The 17496-nt window shown below is 39.8% G+C and overlaps 1 protein-coding gene across 1 annotated transcript in view; it reads left to right on the top strand.

Annotated features, from left to right (window-relative positions):
- The window catches only part of LOC139169784 (sodium- and chloride-dependent betaine transporter-like), a 92148-nt gene that overhangs the window by 19917 nt on the left and 54735 nt on the right, over nt 1–17496 (top strand). Inside the window, exons 3-6 of the mRNA XM_070756423.1 lie at nt 2830–2964; nt 6024–6164; nt 13385–13463; nt 16499–16631. Of these exons, the coding sequence (XP_070612524.1) occupies nt 2830–2964; nt 6024–6164; nt 13385–13463; nt 16499–16631 (488 nt within the window). The remainder of the gene's footprint in view (nt 1–2829; nt 2965–6023; nt 6165–13384; nt 13464–16498; nt 16632–17496) is intronic.

Below are 17496 nucleotides of genomic sequence, written 5' to 3'. Positions count from 1 at the left end.
GTTGTGCTGCTCTTCTCTGCCTATAATCGATGATGGCTTGAGCATTTTCATCTAAGGACTCCAGGCTGCTTGCTGGGGAGAGCTCCACCCCGGGGGACTCTGGCTGTTCTCCCTCTCCCTCGGCCTGATATTCCTCCTCCCCGTCTGCCTGGGCCTCCTCCTCCTCCTCCTGTTCCTCCTCCTCCCCCTCTGAGCAGGGAGCCGGCAGAGGTTCAGCCGTTCCCTGAGGAGCCTCAGACGGAATCACAACAATTCGATAGAGAGAAAAACCAAGATTAAAGACTAGAAGGTATGACGGAGAAGTTCTAAATCAATTGAAATTTAAACAGATATTGGAAAATTAATAGAGGGGCAAAAAAGGGAATAACCAATGTATATACTGAATGGACCTTCTTGTACCTTTTCTTTTCTTTTAATTATCTGTCTATATTGTGTTACATATGTATGTGATATGTTTTTTAAATGTTTTATAAATAAAAAACTTTTTAGTTTTTTTTTAAAAAAAGAGTCATCTGGTCTGGTTGGTTCCCAGGGAATCACACTTCAGCTAACAACACAAGAGCACGCAACAGATTCAAACTTAATACTAATCGCTCCAAACTTGACTGTAAAAAATATGACTTTAGCAATCGAGTTGTCAAAGCGTGGAACTCATTATCGGACTCAGTAGTGTCATCCCCTAACCCCCAACATTTCTCCCTTAGACTCTCCACGATTGACCTCTCCAGGTTCCTAAGAGGCCAGTAAGGGGTGTACATAAGTGCACTAGTGTGCCTTTCGTCCCCTGTCCAATTGTCTCTCCTTATTTCATATATCATATATCTTTTCTTCCTTTCATATATCTTCTCCTCTATTTTTATATCTTTTCTTCTATCCTTTTCTTTATATATAATACTACATGTCTATTCTCTTCAATATGTATTGTGTATTGGAATAAATAAATAAAGGAAGGAAGGAAGGAATGAACGAACGAACGAACAAACAAACAAACAAACAAACAAACAAACAAACAAACAAACAAACAAACAAACAAACAAACAAACAAACGCTAATAGCTTTGGAATTTCCCCTCTCTGGAGAAAATTTAATATTAGGACCACCATTTCTGAGCTGCTAAAATCCAGATGCCACTGAACAGCAGCAAAGAGATAGAGAAAGCATTAGCTTTTTCAAGGTCAGATATGTCAACCATACATGATAACAATTCAGTGTCTTTTTAATTGTAGAACACAGCCTTTCTTAGCTGATCGGATTACAATCTGCGTAACCCCAGGCCTTTAACTTTCCTTACTGTTTCTATGTTCTCACTATTGTCTTCTTTCTCGAGCAGTTTTCATTAGGCTCTGATTTAGTGATAAACAGGAAGTGATACTCCAGAAGTTGATGAACAGTAACTACAAATATTCCTAAGAAGCATGGCCTTCTTGGAATGAAGAACAGTATTGCAAATCAGCAATATCTGGAATGTCTTGATTTGCCTAATCTTGGCTTGTTACAAGAAGTGTCACATTTTTGCCACCTACAGTTGCCTCAAACAGTGACAATGGGCAATATATAGATTTAATTAATAAACAAGGGTGTGCGGTGCTTCAGATCCAATTCCCAAAACGGGATTTGAAAAGAATCTTGCAGAACAGGTCCTGGTTGCATAATTCTGGGGAAAAAAGCAGGTTGCTTCAAATAGCTGCAAAGAAGTGCAAGATTTTTTGGTGCAAATATCTATGGAGATTCTCAATCATCCAGGTCAAGGGTAGGCAAAGGTGGCTCTTCTATGACTTGTGCACTTCACCTCCCAGAATTCCTGAGCCAATCCATGCTAGCTCAGGAATTCTGGGAGTTGAAGTCCACATGCCATAGAAGAGCCAACTTTGCCTACCTCTGATCCAAGTCATGGTTGTCCCAAAGGTGCTTTTCAAACTTACCTTTTCAGAAGCACCTTAGAAACATAGAAACATAGAAGTCTGATGGCAGAAAAAGACCTCATGGTCCATCTAGTCTGCCCTTATACTATTTTTTGTATTTTATCTTAGGATGGATATATGTTTATCCCAGGAATGTTTAAATTCAGTTACTGTGGATTTATCTACCATGTCTGCTGGAAGTTTGTTCCAAGGATCTACTATTTCAGTAAAATAATATTTTCTCACGTTGCTTTTGATCTTTCCCCCAACTAACTTCAGATTGTGTCCCCTTGTTCTTGTGTTCACTTTCCTATTAAAAACACTTCCCTCCTGGACCTTATTTAACCCTTTAACATATTTAAATGTTTTGATCATGTTCCCCCTTTTCCTTCTGTCCTCCAGACTATACAGATTGAGTTCATTAAGTCTTTCCTGATACGTTTTATGCTTAAGACCTTCCACCATTCTTGTAGCCCGTCTTTGGACCCATTCAATTTTGTCAATATCTTTTTGTAGGTGAGGTCTCCAGAACTGAACACAGTATTCCAAATGTGGTCTCACCAGTGCTCTATATAGCGGGATCATAATCTCCCTCTTCCTGTTTGTTATACCTCTAGCTATGCAGCCAAGCATCCTACTTGCTTTTCCTACCGCCCGACCACACTGCTCACCCATTTTGAGACTGTCTGAAATCATTACCCCTAAATCCTTTTCTTCTGAAGTTTTTGCTAACCTTTGGGACATTGGTAGTCCACCTGCTCTTTAATACCTTTTGGGAAGGAAATTGACAAATGCTGCAAAACATCAGTGGAAAATATGCACAATGACCCTAATGTGAAATGTTCTTTTTTTCTTTTTCTTCCTTAAAAACACATTTAACAAATTACATTTGTCCCACCAACATTTCTTCCCTTTCTGTTACAAATAGGAGCCTTCTTAATTCCATATGCCATCTTTCTCTTCATCTGTGGAATTCCAGTCTTCCTGTTGGAGACAGCCTTGGGACAATACACCAATCAAGGAGGCATCACTGCCTGGAGAAAGATCTGTCCTATCTTTGAAGGTACATTGGTGGCACATCAGAAATCCTGGTAACTTTCCATCAAGAACTTGGCATACTTTTTGATTTGATTCCCTCTGAGTTTCCTAGCCACAGGGCATGGCTACGGGCCAATTGCTGATAGGACACCTGATTCATCCTATCTTCAAAGATAAAAGAGTGAGTCATCCTGAGATTCTCTGTTGGAGGCAGAATTAGTGTTGCGTAACCAGAGAACTAAAGAAATGACCAGATTGGGGGGGAACTGGGACAAGGCATGGAATGTGTCCAGGATGCTGGAGAAAGCAAAGGGCAGATCCTTGGAAAAGGAGTCTGGAATCAAAACAAAAAGATATGCCAGTGGTTACTTTTATACATGTCCAATGATGGGGATTTAAATGAAAGTAGCAGCAAAGCAAATTATGGACTGGGGTAGATTTGTGAAGGCATCTCTTTCAAGAAGCAGCTGGATATTGAAAACATTTCGAGTAGAGGTTAATCCTGTCTTCCAAGGGTAACGTTGTTATCTCCCAGTGATGAGCCCCCCCCCCCCCCCCAAGAAATAGGTCTACACACGGGGCTTTGACAAAATTTAAGCACGTAATTCTAATACTTTTAGCCTCATTTTATACAGTATAAAATGTATCAGCAAAGCAAGAAACAATTCCATTCTTATCAGCTGTTCATTAAAGATTCAACATAAAGCCAAAACTCCCAAATAGTTCTCTTTGATCCAATCTCTAATTAACATGACTCACTATGAGTTGGCAGGAAGCCCGGATGTCAAGATTTCACCTTCTTAGTTTTTAATTCACATAAATAATCCAAGAGCCAAATCCAAACAGTCATCGCTCACATTGGAAAGTTGACTTCCACACTTTCTTGTCACAAGACTAATGCTTGAATACCCCAAAGGTGTGGCCAAGTGTTCCAGAGATCTATTCACACAGAAACCTTCTCCTGTTCAGCCACTCATGCCTTCTGACACCCCTGCGTACTCTCACATCAAGAAGAGGCTCTTTTTCTTCTCCTCAGTCACTCGTGGGCATCTCTGGAGGTGCAACAGGCCCTGGCTGGCTTTCAGCCTCTGACCTCACATCCTCTCCGACCTCTTCACTATCAGGCTTGGGTGCCAAGTACAATGACCTAGGGCAGGATATGTATAGTCTGGAGGACAGAAGGAAAAGTGGGGACATGATCGAAACATTTAAATATGTTCAAGGGTTAAATAAGGTTCAGGAGGGAAGTGTTTTTAATAGAAAAGTGAACACAAGAACCAGGGGGCACAATCTAAAGTTAGTTGGGGGAAAGATCAAAAGGAACATGAGAAAATATTATTTTACTGAAAGAGTAGTAGATCCTTGGAACAAACTTCCAGCAGACGTGGATGGTAAATCCACAGTAACTGAATTTAAACATGCCTAGGATAAACATATATCCATCCTAAGATAAAATACAGGAAATAGTATAAGGGCAGACTAGATGGACCATGAGGTCTTTTTCTGCTATCAGTCTTCTATGTTTCTAGGAGTAAGTAAAGTTGGCTCTTCTATGACTTGTGGACTTCAACTCCCAGAATTCCAGAGCCAATCATGCTAGCTCAGGGATTCTGGGAGTTGAAGTCCACATGTCATAGAAGAGCCAACTTTGCCTACGCTTGGCCTAGGGTACCAACCCACACCCATCTCTCGATCCTCAGAATTCGTGATCACCTTTGCAGCAAGTGGACGGGCCACAACAAATTGAAAGTGGTATTTGTGACTATGGACATTGAAAAATGTCCTGATAGAAATTTTGCTGCATCATTGCAAATTATTTTTTTTAACCAAGCTGTGCCAGCTTAAACATTTGGTGTGGTGTCAAAAGAAGAATCAATAAGGCAGCTTATAAATTAAGGTGGGGTAAAGAATAAGTGTACATGATCCCTAAGCCCTGCACCTTAAACTGCAGACCAAAATTAAGGTGGGTTAAGTTGATAGTACAATGAAACAATGTGAAATTACAGTACTTATCTTATAGCTTAAGTTACATTGCACAGACCGCATCTACTGTTTTTCTCCCGAATTTTCCATTTTGTCTCATGTATATTGTTAGCATCCAGAAACATCAGCAAAGAAGGGTTAAATCGTCTCACAGACTTTCAATTGTGCATATTCCAAACAAGAGATCTGTTTGGGCTATGAAGCATGACCAGTCTAAAGGCCAAATTGCATGTGATGATAAATACATATTTCATCAACGATGCACAATCTAACAATTTCATTTGATATGTAGATCAAGGGCACTGCACCGTTTTTTAAATAAAACAAAACAGTGCTGAGTTTTGCTTCCAAAAATTCATAACAAAGAAGTTGTCAGGATCAATATTGGATTTTTTCCTCCTCTTCCTCCTCCTTCTACTTGACCTTGGAGGGGAAGTGGGGGAATGTTATTGTCTCTTGGATGTTGTCCAAAGGATAACAATTTTAGCCAGCATATTTTATTTTATTTATTTATTTATTAGGTTTGTATGCCGCCCCTCTCCGAAGACTCGGGTCGGCTCACAGCAGTAATAAAAACAATATAGCAGTGGAACAAATCTAATATTAAAAAACATATAAAACCCTATCATTATTTAAAAAACCAAACAGCACATTCATACCAAACATAAAACAAAGTATAAAAAGAAAAAAGAAAAAAATATTGCAAATATTATTGCAAAGCTAGCTAGCATTGCTCATAGTGCAGGCCTGTCAAACTGGCAGCCAATGGGATGGATATGGCCCGGGTAGGCCACACCCACCCCAGCTGAGCAAAGGCAAAAACATCACAATATGTCACCATACAGCTCACAATGTGATCATGTTTGACAGCCCTATAATAGTTGGTTCACTGTGAACGTGTGAACCCAGAAAAGTGTTAATTGAACAAACCACACTTTGATTACCCATGGATCGATGCTTTATGTAAACACACCTTCTGTACAGTCTTATCATTAAAAATGATGGCGACTCCATCTACGCTCTCGTCAATACTCATTGGATCAAAGTCAGTTGCCTGGTTCCCATCTCCTGATTTAACTCTTGTCTTTTCTCTTCTTGCAGGAATTGGATATGCTTCACAAGTGATTGAGTCTTACCTGAATATTTATTACATTGTCATTCTGTCTTGGGCCCTATTTTACCTCTTTAACTCCTTCTCAGCTGTATTGCCTTGGTCCAATTGCAACAATTACTGGAACTCAGGTAGGACCATGAACATCCATGCCTGCAACTATCTGCCGCAAATAACAGCAATAACAGCACATCTGCTGGCTTTGAGTGACAAAACAGCATGGACTTTGGATAGGAGCCGAGGTGGTGCATTGGTTAGAGTGCAGTACTGCAAGCTATTACTGCTGATTAGTGATGGGCGAACCGAGAATAAACATGTTTATTTTTACATGAAAGGACCGTCCTTTGCTTGCAGCGCCGCTGCGGCGTCCGTTTTCGTAAAAATAACAATGTTTATTTTTACGTGAAAACCTCCCTTTGAAGGAGCTGGGGAATCCCTCCCACGAAGAGATTCCAGGGGCGGAGCCTTGACGTCACCGGCAGGTTGCTAAGGACGCCAAAGTGATCACTTCCTGGATTCCATGGGGTATAATGTGTTTAAGTAACACCTTAATTTATTTGGCTTCCGCTGCCAACATTTTTAGACACAATAAACATATCAGTCTTTCCTCGTATCCCACCGTAGTCACAGTGAAACCAAGTGCTACCTACACTTAGTCATATTTCCTCATCTTAGCTTTTGAGAGACTTACATTTGTTTCATTATCTCCGTCTCTCTCCTCCTTTCTTTTCATCCCTGTTAAATATTTCAAAGAGATACAATTTCCCTATCTATTTACTATTATTGAACATCCAAAATATACTATTTAATTCAATGTATATATGCCATATGCGTACATACATATTACACACAGGCACACAAAAATATACATTATCTACCATATAAACTGTTTGTGTATGTACACACACACACGCCTGCACAGTTCTTCTAAAATTCAATTCAATTCAATTTATTAGATTTGTATGCCGCCCCTCTCCGTAGACTCGGGGCGGCTCACAACAATAATAACACAATATATAACAAATCTAATAATTAAAAGTCATTAAAAACCCCTTATTAAAAAGAAAACATACACACAAACATACCATGCATAAACTGCATAGGCCCGGGGGAGATGTCTCAGTTCCCCCATGCCTAGTGGCAGAGGTGGGTTTTAAAAAGTTTGCGAAAGACAAGGAGGGTGGGGGCAATTCTAATCTCCGAGGGGAGCTGGTTCCAGAGGGTTGGGGCCACCACAGAGAAGGCTCTTACCCTGGGTCCCACCAGACGACATTGTTTAGTTGACAGGACCCAGAGAAGGTCATCTCTGTGGGACCTAACCGGTCGCTGGGATTCGTGCGGCAGAAGGCGGTCTCGGAGATATTCTGGCCCGATGCCACGAAGGGCTTTATAGGTCATGACCAACACTTTTAGGTCATGACCAAAATTATACACTGGTTCTGTGTAGACCGTACCTGTAAGGGCCCGTCACTGGTATCCCCCCATGTTTCTTTTGTGTCCCCTAGGCAGTGCTAAACCTCATTCAATGTTTATCAGGTGCAATTTCCTCACTGTGTAGTACTGTACTTGAATCTCCAAACCTCATTTTTGGCTACTCCTGCCTTCCTGCTGGTCAACTCTCCCAAATTCCTTAAAGACAGAAGGTACATTTTTCTTCTTCATAATATCGCATGACTCAGCTTTTACATAACACAATGCTTTGTCTAAATTGGCAGATGTCTTATTTGGACTGGCCATTTTTCAGCTACAACTTGTTACCGTTTTTGTTCAGCTTCATCTACTGTGAAGCTTTTCTGACTTGGCCGGTCAACCTGGGGCTCACACAGCACCGTCAAAGGTTTCCCATACTTCCTGCTTATTTATTTATCTATTTATCTATTTATCTATTTATCTATTTATCTATTTATCTATTTATCTATTTATCTATTTATCTATCTATCTATCTATCTATCTATCTATCTATCTATCTATCTATCTATTTTTCTGTCTGTCTGTCTGTCTGTCTGTCTGTCTGTCTGTCTGTCTATCTATCTATCTATCTATTTATTTATTTATTACAACAATTCATGACAAATCTAAATATTATTTAAAATATTTTAAAAAAACCCATTTACTAAACAAACATGCACACAAACATACCATGCATAAATTGTACATGCCCGGGGGAGGTGATTCAGTTCCCCCATGCCTGACGACAAAGGTTTGTTTGTTTGTTTGTTTGTTTGTTTGTTTGTTTTTTTGTTCGTTCGTTCGTTCGTTCATTTATTTATTTATTTATTTATTTATTTATTTATTTATTTATTTGATTTGTATGCCGCCCCTCTCCGCAGACTTGGGGCGGCTTAATTAATTAAATAAAATAATAATAATAAATAATAATAATAAATATTAATTAAATAATAAATAAGGATATGTGTGTCAAAAGATAGCGGCCATGATCAGTTTTCTCTGCAGAGATCCCTTTATCATAGGAAAGTGGAGATCATTCTACCCTCCCATCCACATCAAACAGTGGGTAAATATGAAAGCCGTTTCTTTTAAAACATTTACAAGGGGTATAAGCAGCGGTGGGCTACTTGCTGGAACATTAAATTGGGTTCGCCACTGCTTGTACGACCAACGTGATTTTGCTTCTGCACCTGTGGGGTTAGCAAAATCACAGAGGGAGCCGCAGGTGCGCCCTTGTTTCATCATGCGCAGAAGCAAAAAAATCTCACCGAAACAAAGGCGCACCTGCGGCGTGGTGCACAATTTTGCTACCTCCACAGGTGCAGAAGCACAATCGCGCTGGCCCCGCAAGCACTTACGAGCTGCAGCGGCAAGCGCAATTTAGCATTCCAGCTAGTGGCCCACTACTACTGTATATTTTTTAACTCTAATGCCTATTATTTTCAAATCTTTTACACATCATAGAAACATAGAAGATTGACGGCAGAAAAAGACCTCACGGTCCATCTAGTCTGCCCTTATGCCATTTCTTGTATTTTATCTTAGGATGGATCTATGTTTATCCCAGGCATGTTTAAATTCAGTGACTGTGGATTTACCGGCCACGTCTGCTGGAAGTTTGTTCCAAGCATCTACTACTCTTTCAGTAAAATAATATTTTTTTCACATTACTTCTAATCTTTCCCCCAACTAACCTCAGATTGTGCCTCCTTGTTCTTGTGTTCACTTTCCTACTGAAAACATCAATCGCATTTACATTTCTAGACTTTAACTCTATCACCCTGCCCTGTATACTTTTAAAATTTATCTCATGTCTTTTCCACTCTTTCCCTCCTATGCTCTCCTAAGTCAGTATCTGGCTCATCTTTTGAGCCAGCCACACTCATCTGGTTATTGTAAAAAATTGTAAAAGGAATAAAAGTGGGATACTAATAATCAAATGAAAAAATATTTCCTATTAGTAAAGTCACCAGATTTTAAGATTGGGAAAGAGGGACACCATTTTTGGGGGGCGGGGGGGGGGGGGGGGGGCTAAAAAAATTTGCAATTTTTTTTCCGCAAAAATATTTTTCTCTCTTGCTCTTTCTCTCTCTCTCTCTCTCTCTCTTGCTCTCTTGCTCTCTTGCTCTCTTGCTCTCTCTATGTGTGTTTGTTGTTGTTGATGATGATCTCTTTTATGTGGTGTATGATTTTCTATGTGTTCTGTCGAGCTCTCTGGTAGACTCCTCCCAAAAATGCACAGATACAATTTCAGACACACACACGTTTGAAAATTCAAAACAATGTTCTTTATACCGAAAATTCAAATAAACTAAGCCCTCTTTTTGTATAGCAAAGAGCACTCGTCTCCAAACAAACTGGTAATTTGTAGAAGTCCCTTATCAGTTCTGTGATACTTAGCTTGCAACTGTGAGGCAATTCACAGTCCTTCTTCTTTCACAAAGTGAAACACACTTTGCTCTGGTTTAGTTTCAAAGCGGGGAAAAATCAGCACACAAAAGGTCAAAGTCAGTAAAGCAGTCACGAAACACAAGGATCAGATAATCCTCCGCAATGGCCAAACCCACAGGCTGCTATTTATAGCAGCCTCACTAATTACACAGCCCCACCCAACCACTGGTGGCCTCATTTTCTTTGATAATAATCTCTCAGTTGTTGCTGCCTATGCATCACTCTCCACATGCATGGCTGTATCATTAACTCTTGTTCCGAATCCAAGGAGGAGCTAGATAATTGTTCTCCTTCTGAGCTGTCTGCCACACTCTCCTCCTCCCTGTCACTCATGTCTTCTTGGTCAGAGGAGCCTTCATCATCAGATTCCACCGGGAGCAAAATAGGCCTGCAGCATGTGGATGTCTCCCCCACATCCACAGTCCTTGGGGCAGGAGCTGGGCCAGAGCTAACCACAACACTATCCAAGAGAAATAAAACCAGTATTTCATTCTTTCATAAAAAAATAGTAACATTTGGTTCTGTAGCAACATGTATTTGTCTGATTAAATAGATTATTACAACTTGTTTGTTAGAATCAGCTTCCTTGCAACTCAGTGTATTGACACCCAAACTAAACCTGTCTCCTTTTAGCTACTTAGTTCTTACTCCCGGTTTACACTTCCAAGTCCCTTAAAGGCAAGGTACGCAGAGTATTCCACAGCCACCCATTCTGTGCTTCGTAACCTTTTGCCTGCTTTTTCTTCTCTACATTAGTCTCACTTTTTCCATAATATTCTCTCATCCTCTTATTTATCTAACACTCCTGGAGGCTTTGGTGATGCACTCTGTCTCTAGAGCAGCTTTTTTGGGCCAGGGCCAGCTGCATACATGTGTGGACAGAATGTGCACAGAGAGACAAATGTGAAGAGGAAGGAAGGGGTTTGGGTCTGCAGTGCTAAATTACAACAGGAGGCATGGCTTGATAACAATCTGCATTCCAGAGACATCTGGATTTCATATATGTTTGAGGAATTGCCATGTCGTTCTGGAGCCCCAGACAGGAGGGATCCAATAAAAGGAATGATGGATGTTTTAATACCTCGGGTGTCTCTGTCGGAATTAGTTTTCTTGGAGCAGAAACATTTATGTTGCTAAAAGCATCTCAGCAAAGTTGAATTGAATTGAGTACTTTATTTGGCCAAGTGTGATTAGACCCACAAGGAATTTATCTCTGGTACGAAAGCACTTAGTATATATGCAAAGCAAAATAATAATAATAATAATAATAATAATAATAATAATAATAATAATAATTGTATGCCACCCCTCTCCGAAGATGACTACTACTACTACTACTACTACTTCTTCTTCTTCTTCTTCTTCTTCTTCTTCTTCTTCTTCTTCTTCTTCTTCTTCTTCCTCCTCCTCCTCCTCCTCCTCTTCCTCTTCCTCTTGCTCTCCTTCTCCTTCTTCTCCTCCTCCTCCTTCTTCTTCTTCTTCTTCTTATTATTATTATTATTATTATATTATTATATTATTATATTATTATATTATTATATTATTATATTATTATATTATTATATTATTATATTATTATATTATTATATTATTATATTATTATATTATTATATTATTATATTATTATATTATTATATTATTATATTATTATATTATTATATTATTATATTATTATATTATTATATTATTATATTATTATATTATTATATTATTATATTATTATATTATTATATTATTATATTATTATATTATTATATTATTATATTATTATATTATTATATTATTATATTATTATATTATTATATTATTATATTATTATATTATTATATTATTATTATATTATTATTATATTATTATATTATTATATTATTATATTATTTGCCAAGAGATCTCAGCGGACATTTGGAAACCATCGGAATTGACAAAATCTCCATCTGTCAACTGCAAAAGGCCACCTTACTGTGGGTCGGCACACATAATTGACTGCCACATCACGCAGTCCTAGATGCTTGGGAAGCACCCGACTGGTGATGAAATACAAAATCCAGCACAATGATTTCGTTTGCTGTGTTATATTGTTGAAATCATATTCACATTCACATTCACATTCGCAATCGCAATCACAATCACAATCACAATCATGCCAATGGAAGGGGAGTAAAGACAATAATAAGGATAAGTAATAATATTACAGTCACGGTATATGGGTTAATAGACCCAGCACTAAGGCAATTAGGAGTGACGGAACGAGGAGAAAAACCCGTTCCTGTGTTTATTTGTTTTGGCTTGCAATACCCTACAGTCAGCGGTGAGCAACAGTCGGGCCCAGGTGCGCAGCTCCAGTAGGAAATACTGGGATGTGTATGCAGCTGTGTGCCCCCGACAGACCCCCGCACGAGATTTGGCTCCTGTGCATGGGCAGCAAGCCGAATCTTGTGGAGGATGTGCGGAAGAGTGAGATTTCGGCAATTTTTTGCTTCTGCGGTGTGGAAGCAAAAATACCAGTGGAAATCGCCAAAATCTCACTTTCTCATGCACTCCCATGTGAGAATTGGCTTGCTGCGCATACACAGAAGTCAAATCTCACGCCGACGGGCGCCCACGAGCCCCCAACAGCCTCCGAGGGCACTCCAGTAGGAGGTAAGAAGAACAGCCCTTCTGAGGTGCCATTCTGAGGGAAGGAGATGAAACAGTCTATGTCCAGAATGTGAGAGGTCTGCAGTTATTATTATTTATTATTTATCATTATTGATTAGATTTGTATGCCGCCCCTCTCCGGAGACTCGGAGCGGCTCACAACAAAAACAACAATGTGACAAATTCACTATATTAAAAGACATCTAAAAACCCATTATTAAAACCATGCAACACAATCATACCATACATAAACAATATAAGCCCAGGGGTACTTTAATTTCCCTATGCCTGACGACATAGGTGGGCCTTCAATAGCTTATGAAAGGCAAGGAGGGTGGGGGCAGTTATGATCTCTGGGGGGAGTTGATTCCAGAGGGCCGGGGCCACCACAGAGAAGGCTCTTCCCCTGGGGCCCGCCAGATGACATTGTTTAGTCGACGGGACCCGGAGAAGGCCAACTCTGTGGGACCTTATTGGTCGCTGGGATTCGTGCGGCAGAAGATGGCTATCTTCTCAGCCCTTCTTCTGGCCCACATACATATACAGATCTTCTATGGAAAACAGGCTGGTTGCAATGTTTATTTTCTCTAGTTTTAACTATCCATTGGAATCTGTACCTGTTCTATTTGGTTGCTGTACCACACCAGACAGTTTGGTTCCTGAATGGATGTTCTGTTCTAAGCGCATGGAGATTTGTACTGAGTCCTACGGGATTGGGCAGTTTATAAATCAAATAAATTAAATTATGGTGTTGGATCCTTAAGACCTTCAGGATTTCTTCCTACTCTTACACGTCTCTCTCTTTCTCTGGCAGAGTACTGCGTGGAGGTGTTGAATGTCTCCGATTCTGGGAATAATACCAACGCCACCTCTCCAGTGATCGAGTTTTGGGAGTACGTATTTCAATTATTCGGGCTATTTATTGCCGTTCCTTAAATCCTTTCCCTAGGGTTTAGAGAGGATATGTGTAGATGTGGCCTTGCTGAAGTTCAAAGGGAAGGAAATTCATAGGCCCACAGGCTGCAGGTGAAGAAAACATGGGGTTTAATCAGGTTTTTGAAGTAGCATTTAGACCTATATGCCGATTGATTGATTGATTGATGTATGTATGTATGTATGTATGTATGTATGTATGTACGTACGTACGTACGTACTTACTTACTTACTTACTTACTTACTTATTTACTTATTTACTTATTTACTTATTTACTTATTTATTTATTTGTATACCGCCCCTCTCTGGAGACTCGGGGCGGCTAACAGCAATAATAAGACAGCGTACAATAATAATCCAATACTAAAAACGATTAAAAACCCATTAATATAAAAAACAAACATACAAACATACCATGCATAAAATTGTAAAGGCCTAGGGGGAAAGAGTATCTCAATTCCCCCATGCCTGGTGACAGAGGTGGGTTTTAAGTAGCTTACGAAAGGCAAGGAGGGTGGGGGCAATTCTAATATCTGAGGGGAGTTGGTTTCAGAGGGCTGGGGCCGCCACAGAGAAGGCTCTTCCCCTGGGTCCCGCCAAATGACATTGTTTAGTTGACGGGACCCGGAGAAGGCCCACTCTGTGGGACCTAACTGGTCGCTGGGATTCGTGCAGCAGAAGGCGGTCCCTGAGATAATCTGGTCCAGTGCCATGAAGGGCTTTATAGGTCATAACCAACACTTTGAATTGTGACCGGAAACTGATCGGCAACCAATGCAGACTGCGGAGTGTTGGAGTAACATGGGCATGCCTTGGGAAGCCCATGATTGCTCTCGCAGCTGCATTCTGCACGATCTGAAGTTTCCAAACACTTTTCAAAGGTAGCCCCATGTAGAGAGCGTTACAGTAGTCGAGCCTCGAGGTGATGAGGGTATGAGTGACTGTGTGCAGCTTTATAATACTTTTACAGCCCTCTCTAAGCCGTTTAGAGAATCAGCATATTGCCCCCGAAAATCTCATTTTACCCACCTTGGAAGGATAGAAGGCTGCGTCAACCTTGAGCCGGTGGTGAGATTTGAACTGCTGAACTACAGCTAGCAGTTATCTGAAGTAGTCTCTAGTACTGCACTCTAACCACTGTGCCACCCTGGCCTACAGAAAAAGCAAGCATTGCATACATGTACAATACAGTGCGATGGGTTCTAAATCCCATCACTACATGTTTGCAGTATGCTCATCTGCCTGCAAGATGTTTCTGCACATGTGCAGAAGCATCCAGGGTGGGTGGGCAAGGCCTCCCACCACCACCAGACCATACCAGTAGCAACCTACCACTGGTACAGTATATCCACCATTCCAGGGGTGTCTGTTTGGAATGGTTTAAAAAATCAAGATGGTAGCCCTGCATTCTACATCTGCAATAGATGGTTGCTCCTAGCAGCTTTCTTTATAATCTTAAACATCTGGAAAACATCTTCCCAGACATAGAGCCTCTAAAATAATTTGAGGCATGTAAATTGTTGGTAGACTTTCTTAATGTATTTATTTGACACATTTTATCTTAGATTTCCTCCTAAGATATCACTGCAGTTGAAATATGATGGCTGAGCAAGGCGGCTATTTTGAGAACAGCAGAGAGAAAAATGCAAATATTTAGATTAATAAGAGATGGTAAACAAACAACAGGAAAGCAATAGGGTTTCAATGAAATACTTCATAGGATTAGGGCATTCTGCACTTACATTTTTTAATTGCAAAAAATATCCATATTGCAAATATTGACCAGTTTTTCCTGTTGAATAATAATGACAAAGTATACTGTATAAATGTTATGTTTCCCATCCCCACTTTGAGGAGGAATGCACATGTGATCAACTCAAACCTAATTAAGTCATTAATTAATTTCTGGGGAAAGTGCCTAAATTTTATGAAGGCAAGTGGGAATTACACGCCATTGCCTATCCATAAGCTGAACAGTATCCTCAACGCATTTTCTCTCTTCCTCAACACTCTGTCACCAATAAAGACAGTACGGTTTGTAGCCTTTAGTGTGGATAGCAAGGACAACTAGTAGTATCATTAAGTACTATCATAAGAGCCAGGGTGGCGCAGCAGGTAGAGTGCTGTACTGCAGGCCACTGAAGCTGACTGTAGATCTGTAGATCAGCAGTTCAAATCTCATCACCGGCTCAAGGTTGACTGAGCCTTCCATCCTTCCGAGGTGGGTAAAATGAGGACCCGGGGGCAATATGCTGGCTCTGTTAAAAAGTGCTATTGCTAATACGTTGTAAGCTGCCCTGAGTCTAAGGAGAAGGGCAGCATAATAATTGAATGAATGAATGAATGAAAAAATAAATTAAAACAAAACAAAAATAATAAACTAAACTAAACTAAACTAAACTAAACTAATAAAATAAAATAAAATAAAATAAATAAAATGAACTGAAATGAAATAATAAACTAAACTAAACTAAACTAAAATAAATAAACTAAACTAAACTAAACTAAACTAATAATAAAATAAAATAAAATAAAATAAAATATAATAAAAATAAAATAAAATAAAATAAAATAAAGTAAAGTAAAGTAAAATAAAATAAAATAAAATAAAATAAAATAAAATAAAATAAAATAAAATAAAATAAAATAAAATAAAATAAAATAAAATAAAATAAAATAAAATAAAATAAAATAATTACTCTGGTAAGAAAGAATAATGGTCTGCGAGAATGACCTTGGGAGACAGGAGGAAAAGCCACAGCCTTGACAATAATCATGAATAAAGTGTCCCAACTCACATAAGGCAAGTTGGCATGGGAACACCTCAAAAGGGATCCTTTTCTAAAAAGTAAAATGGGGAAGAATATTAATGATGGTTTGGGGCTTGGGGTCTTTGAAGGGCTAGCACAGGGGTGTCAAACTCAAGGCTTGGCGGGCTGGATCCATCCTACAGGATGCCTTACCTCCCCCCCATCTTTTCATCTCTCCTCTCAGGAGGCGAACACTGAAAATAACAGACGGTCTTCACAATCTGGGCACTGTGCGCTGGGAGTTGGCTCTGTGCCTCATGCTAGCCTGGATCATCTGCTATTTCTGCATCTGGAAAGGAGTCAAGTCCAGTGGCAAAGTAGGAGTTACTCTGTGCTTAGTCAATGCTTGAGTTGCTTTACTCTCTCTCCTGTCACTCTCCTTGCATCAGAGAGCAGCAGGATAAAAGTATGCACGGGATATATGCATTTACAGTGGTAGCTCTACCTACAAATGTCTCTGCTTACGAACTTTTCTAAATAAGAACCGGGTGTTCAAGATTTTTTTGCCTCTTCTCAAGAACCATTTTCCATTTACAAACCCCAAGCCTCTGAAACTGTAACTGGAAAAGGCAGGGAGAAGCCTCCATGGGTCCTCTCTAGGAATCTCCTGGGAGGAAACAGGGCCAGAAAAGCTGGGGAGAAGCCTCTGTGAGGCCTCCCTAGGAATCTCCTGGGAGGAAACAGGGCTGGAAAGGCGGGGAGAAGCCTCATGGGGCCTCTCTAGGAATCTCCTGGGAGGAAACAGGGCTGGAAAAAGTGGGGAGAAGCCTCCATGGGGCCTCTCTAGGAATCTCCTGGGAGGAAAAGGAGGGGAGAAGCCTCCATGGGGCCTCTCTAGGAATCTCCTGGGAGGAAACAGGGCCTCCACCCTCCCTGTGGTTTCCCCAATCACATGCATAATTTGCTTTTATATTGATTCCTATGGGAAAAATTGTTTCTTCTTACAAACTTTTGTACTTAAGAATTAAGTTCGTAAGTAGAGGTACCACGGTATCTATTTATTTTATTTTATTTGACTTCTATGCTGCCCAATCCCGAAGGACTCACGGACTTACAACAATATAAAAAAACCACAAATATGGTAAAAAAGAAGTCAAATATGGAAAATCTAAAACTATAAACCCCAATTAAAAACAACAACCCATAATTCAATCAATCCAGGCAACACATATACATACCCTT

Source organism: Erythrolamprus reginae, chromosome 6 (genome assembly GCF_031021105.1).
Source record: "Erythrolamprus reginae isolate rEryReg1 chromosome 6, rEryReg1.hap1, whole genome shotgun sequence".
In the NCBI taxonomy this organism is placed as follows: Eukaryota; Metazoa; Chordata; class Lepidosauria; order Squamata; family Dipsadidae; genus Erythrolamprus; species Erythrolamprus reginae.
The sequence above is the reverse complement of the archived record's forward strand: the minus strand, read 5'-3'. Positions and strand labels throughout refer to the sequence as shown.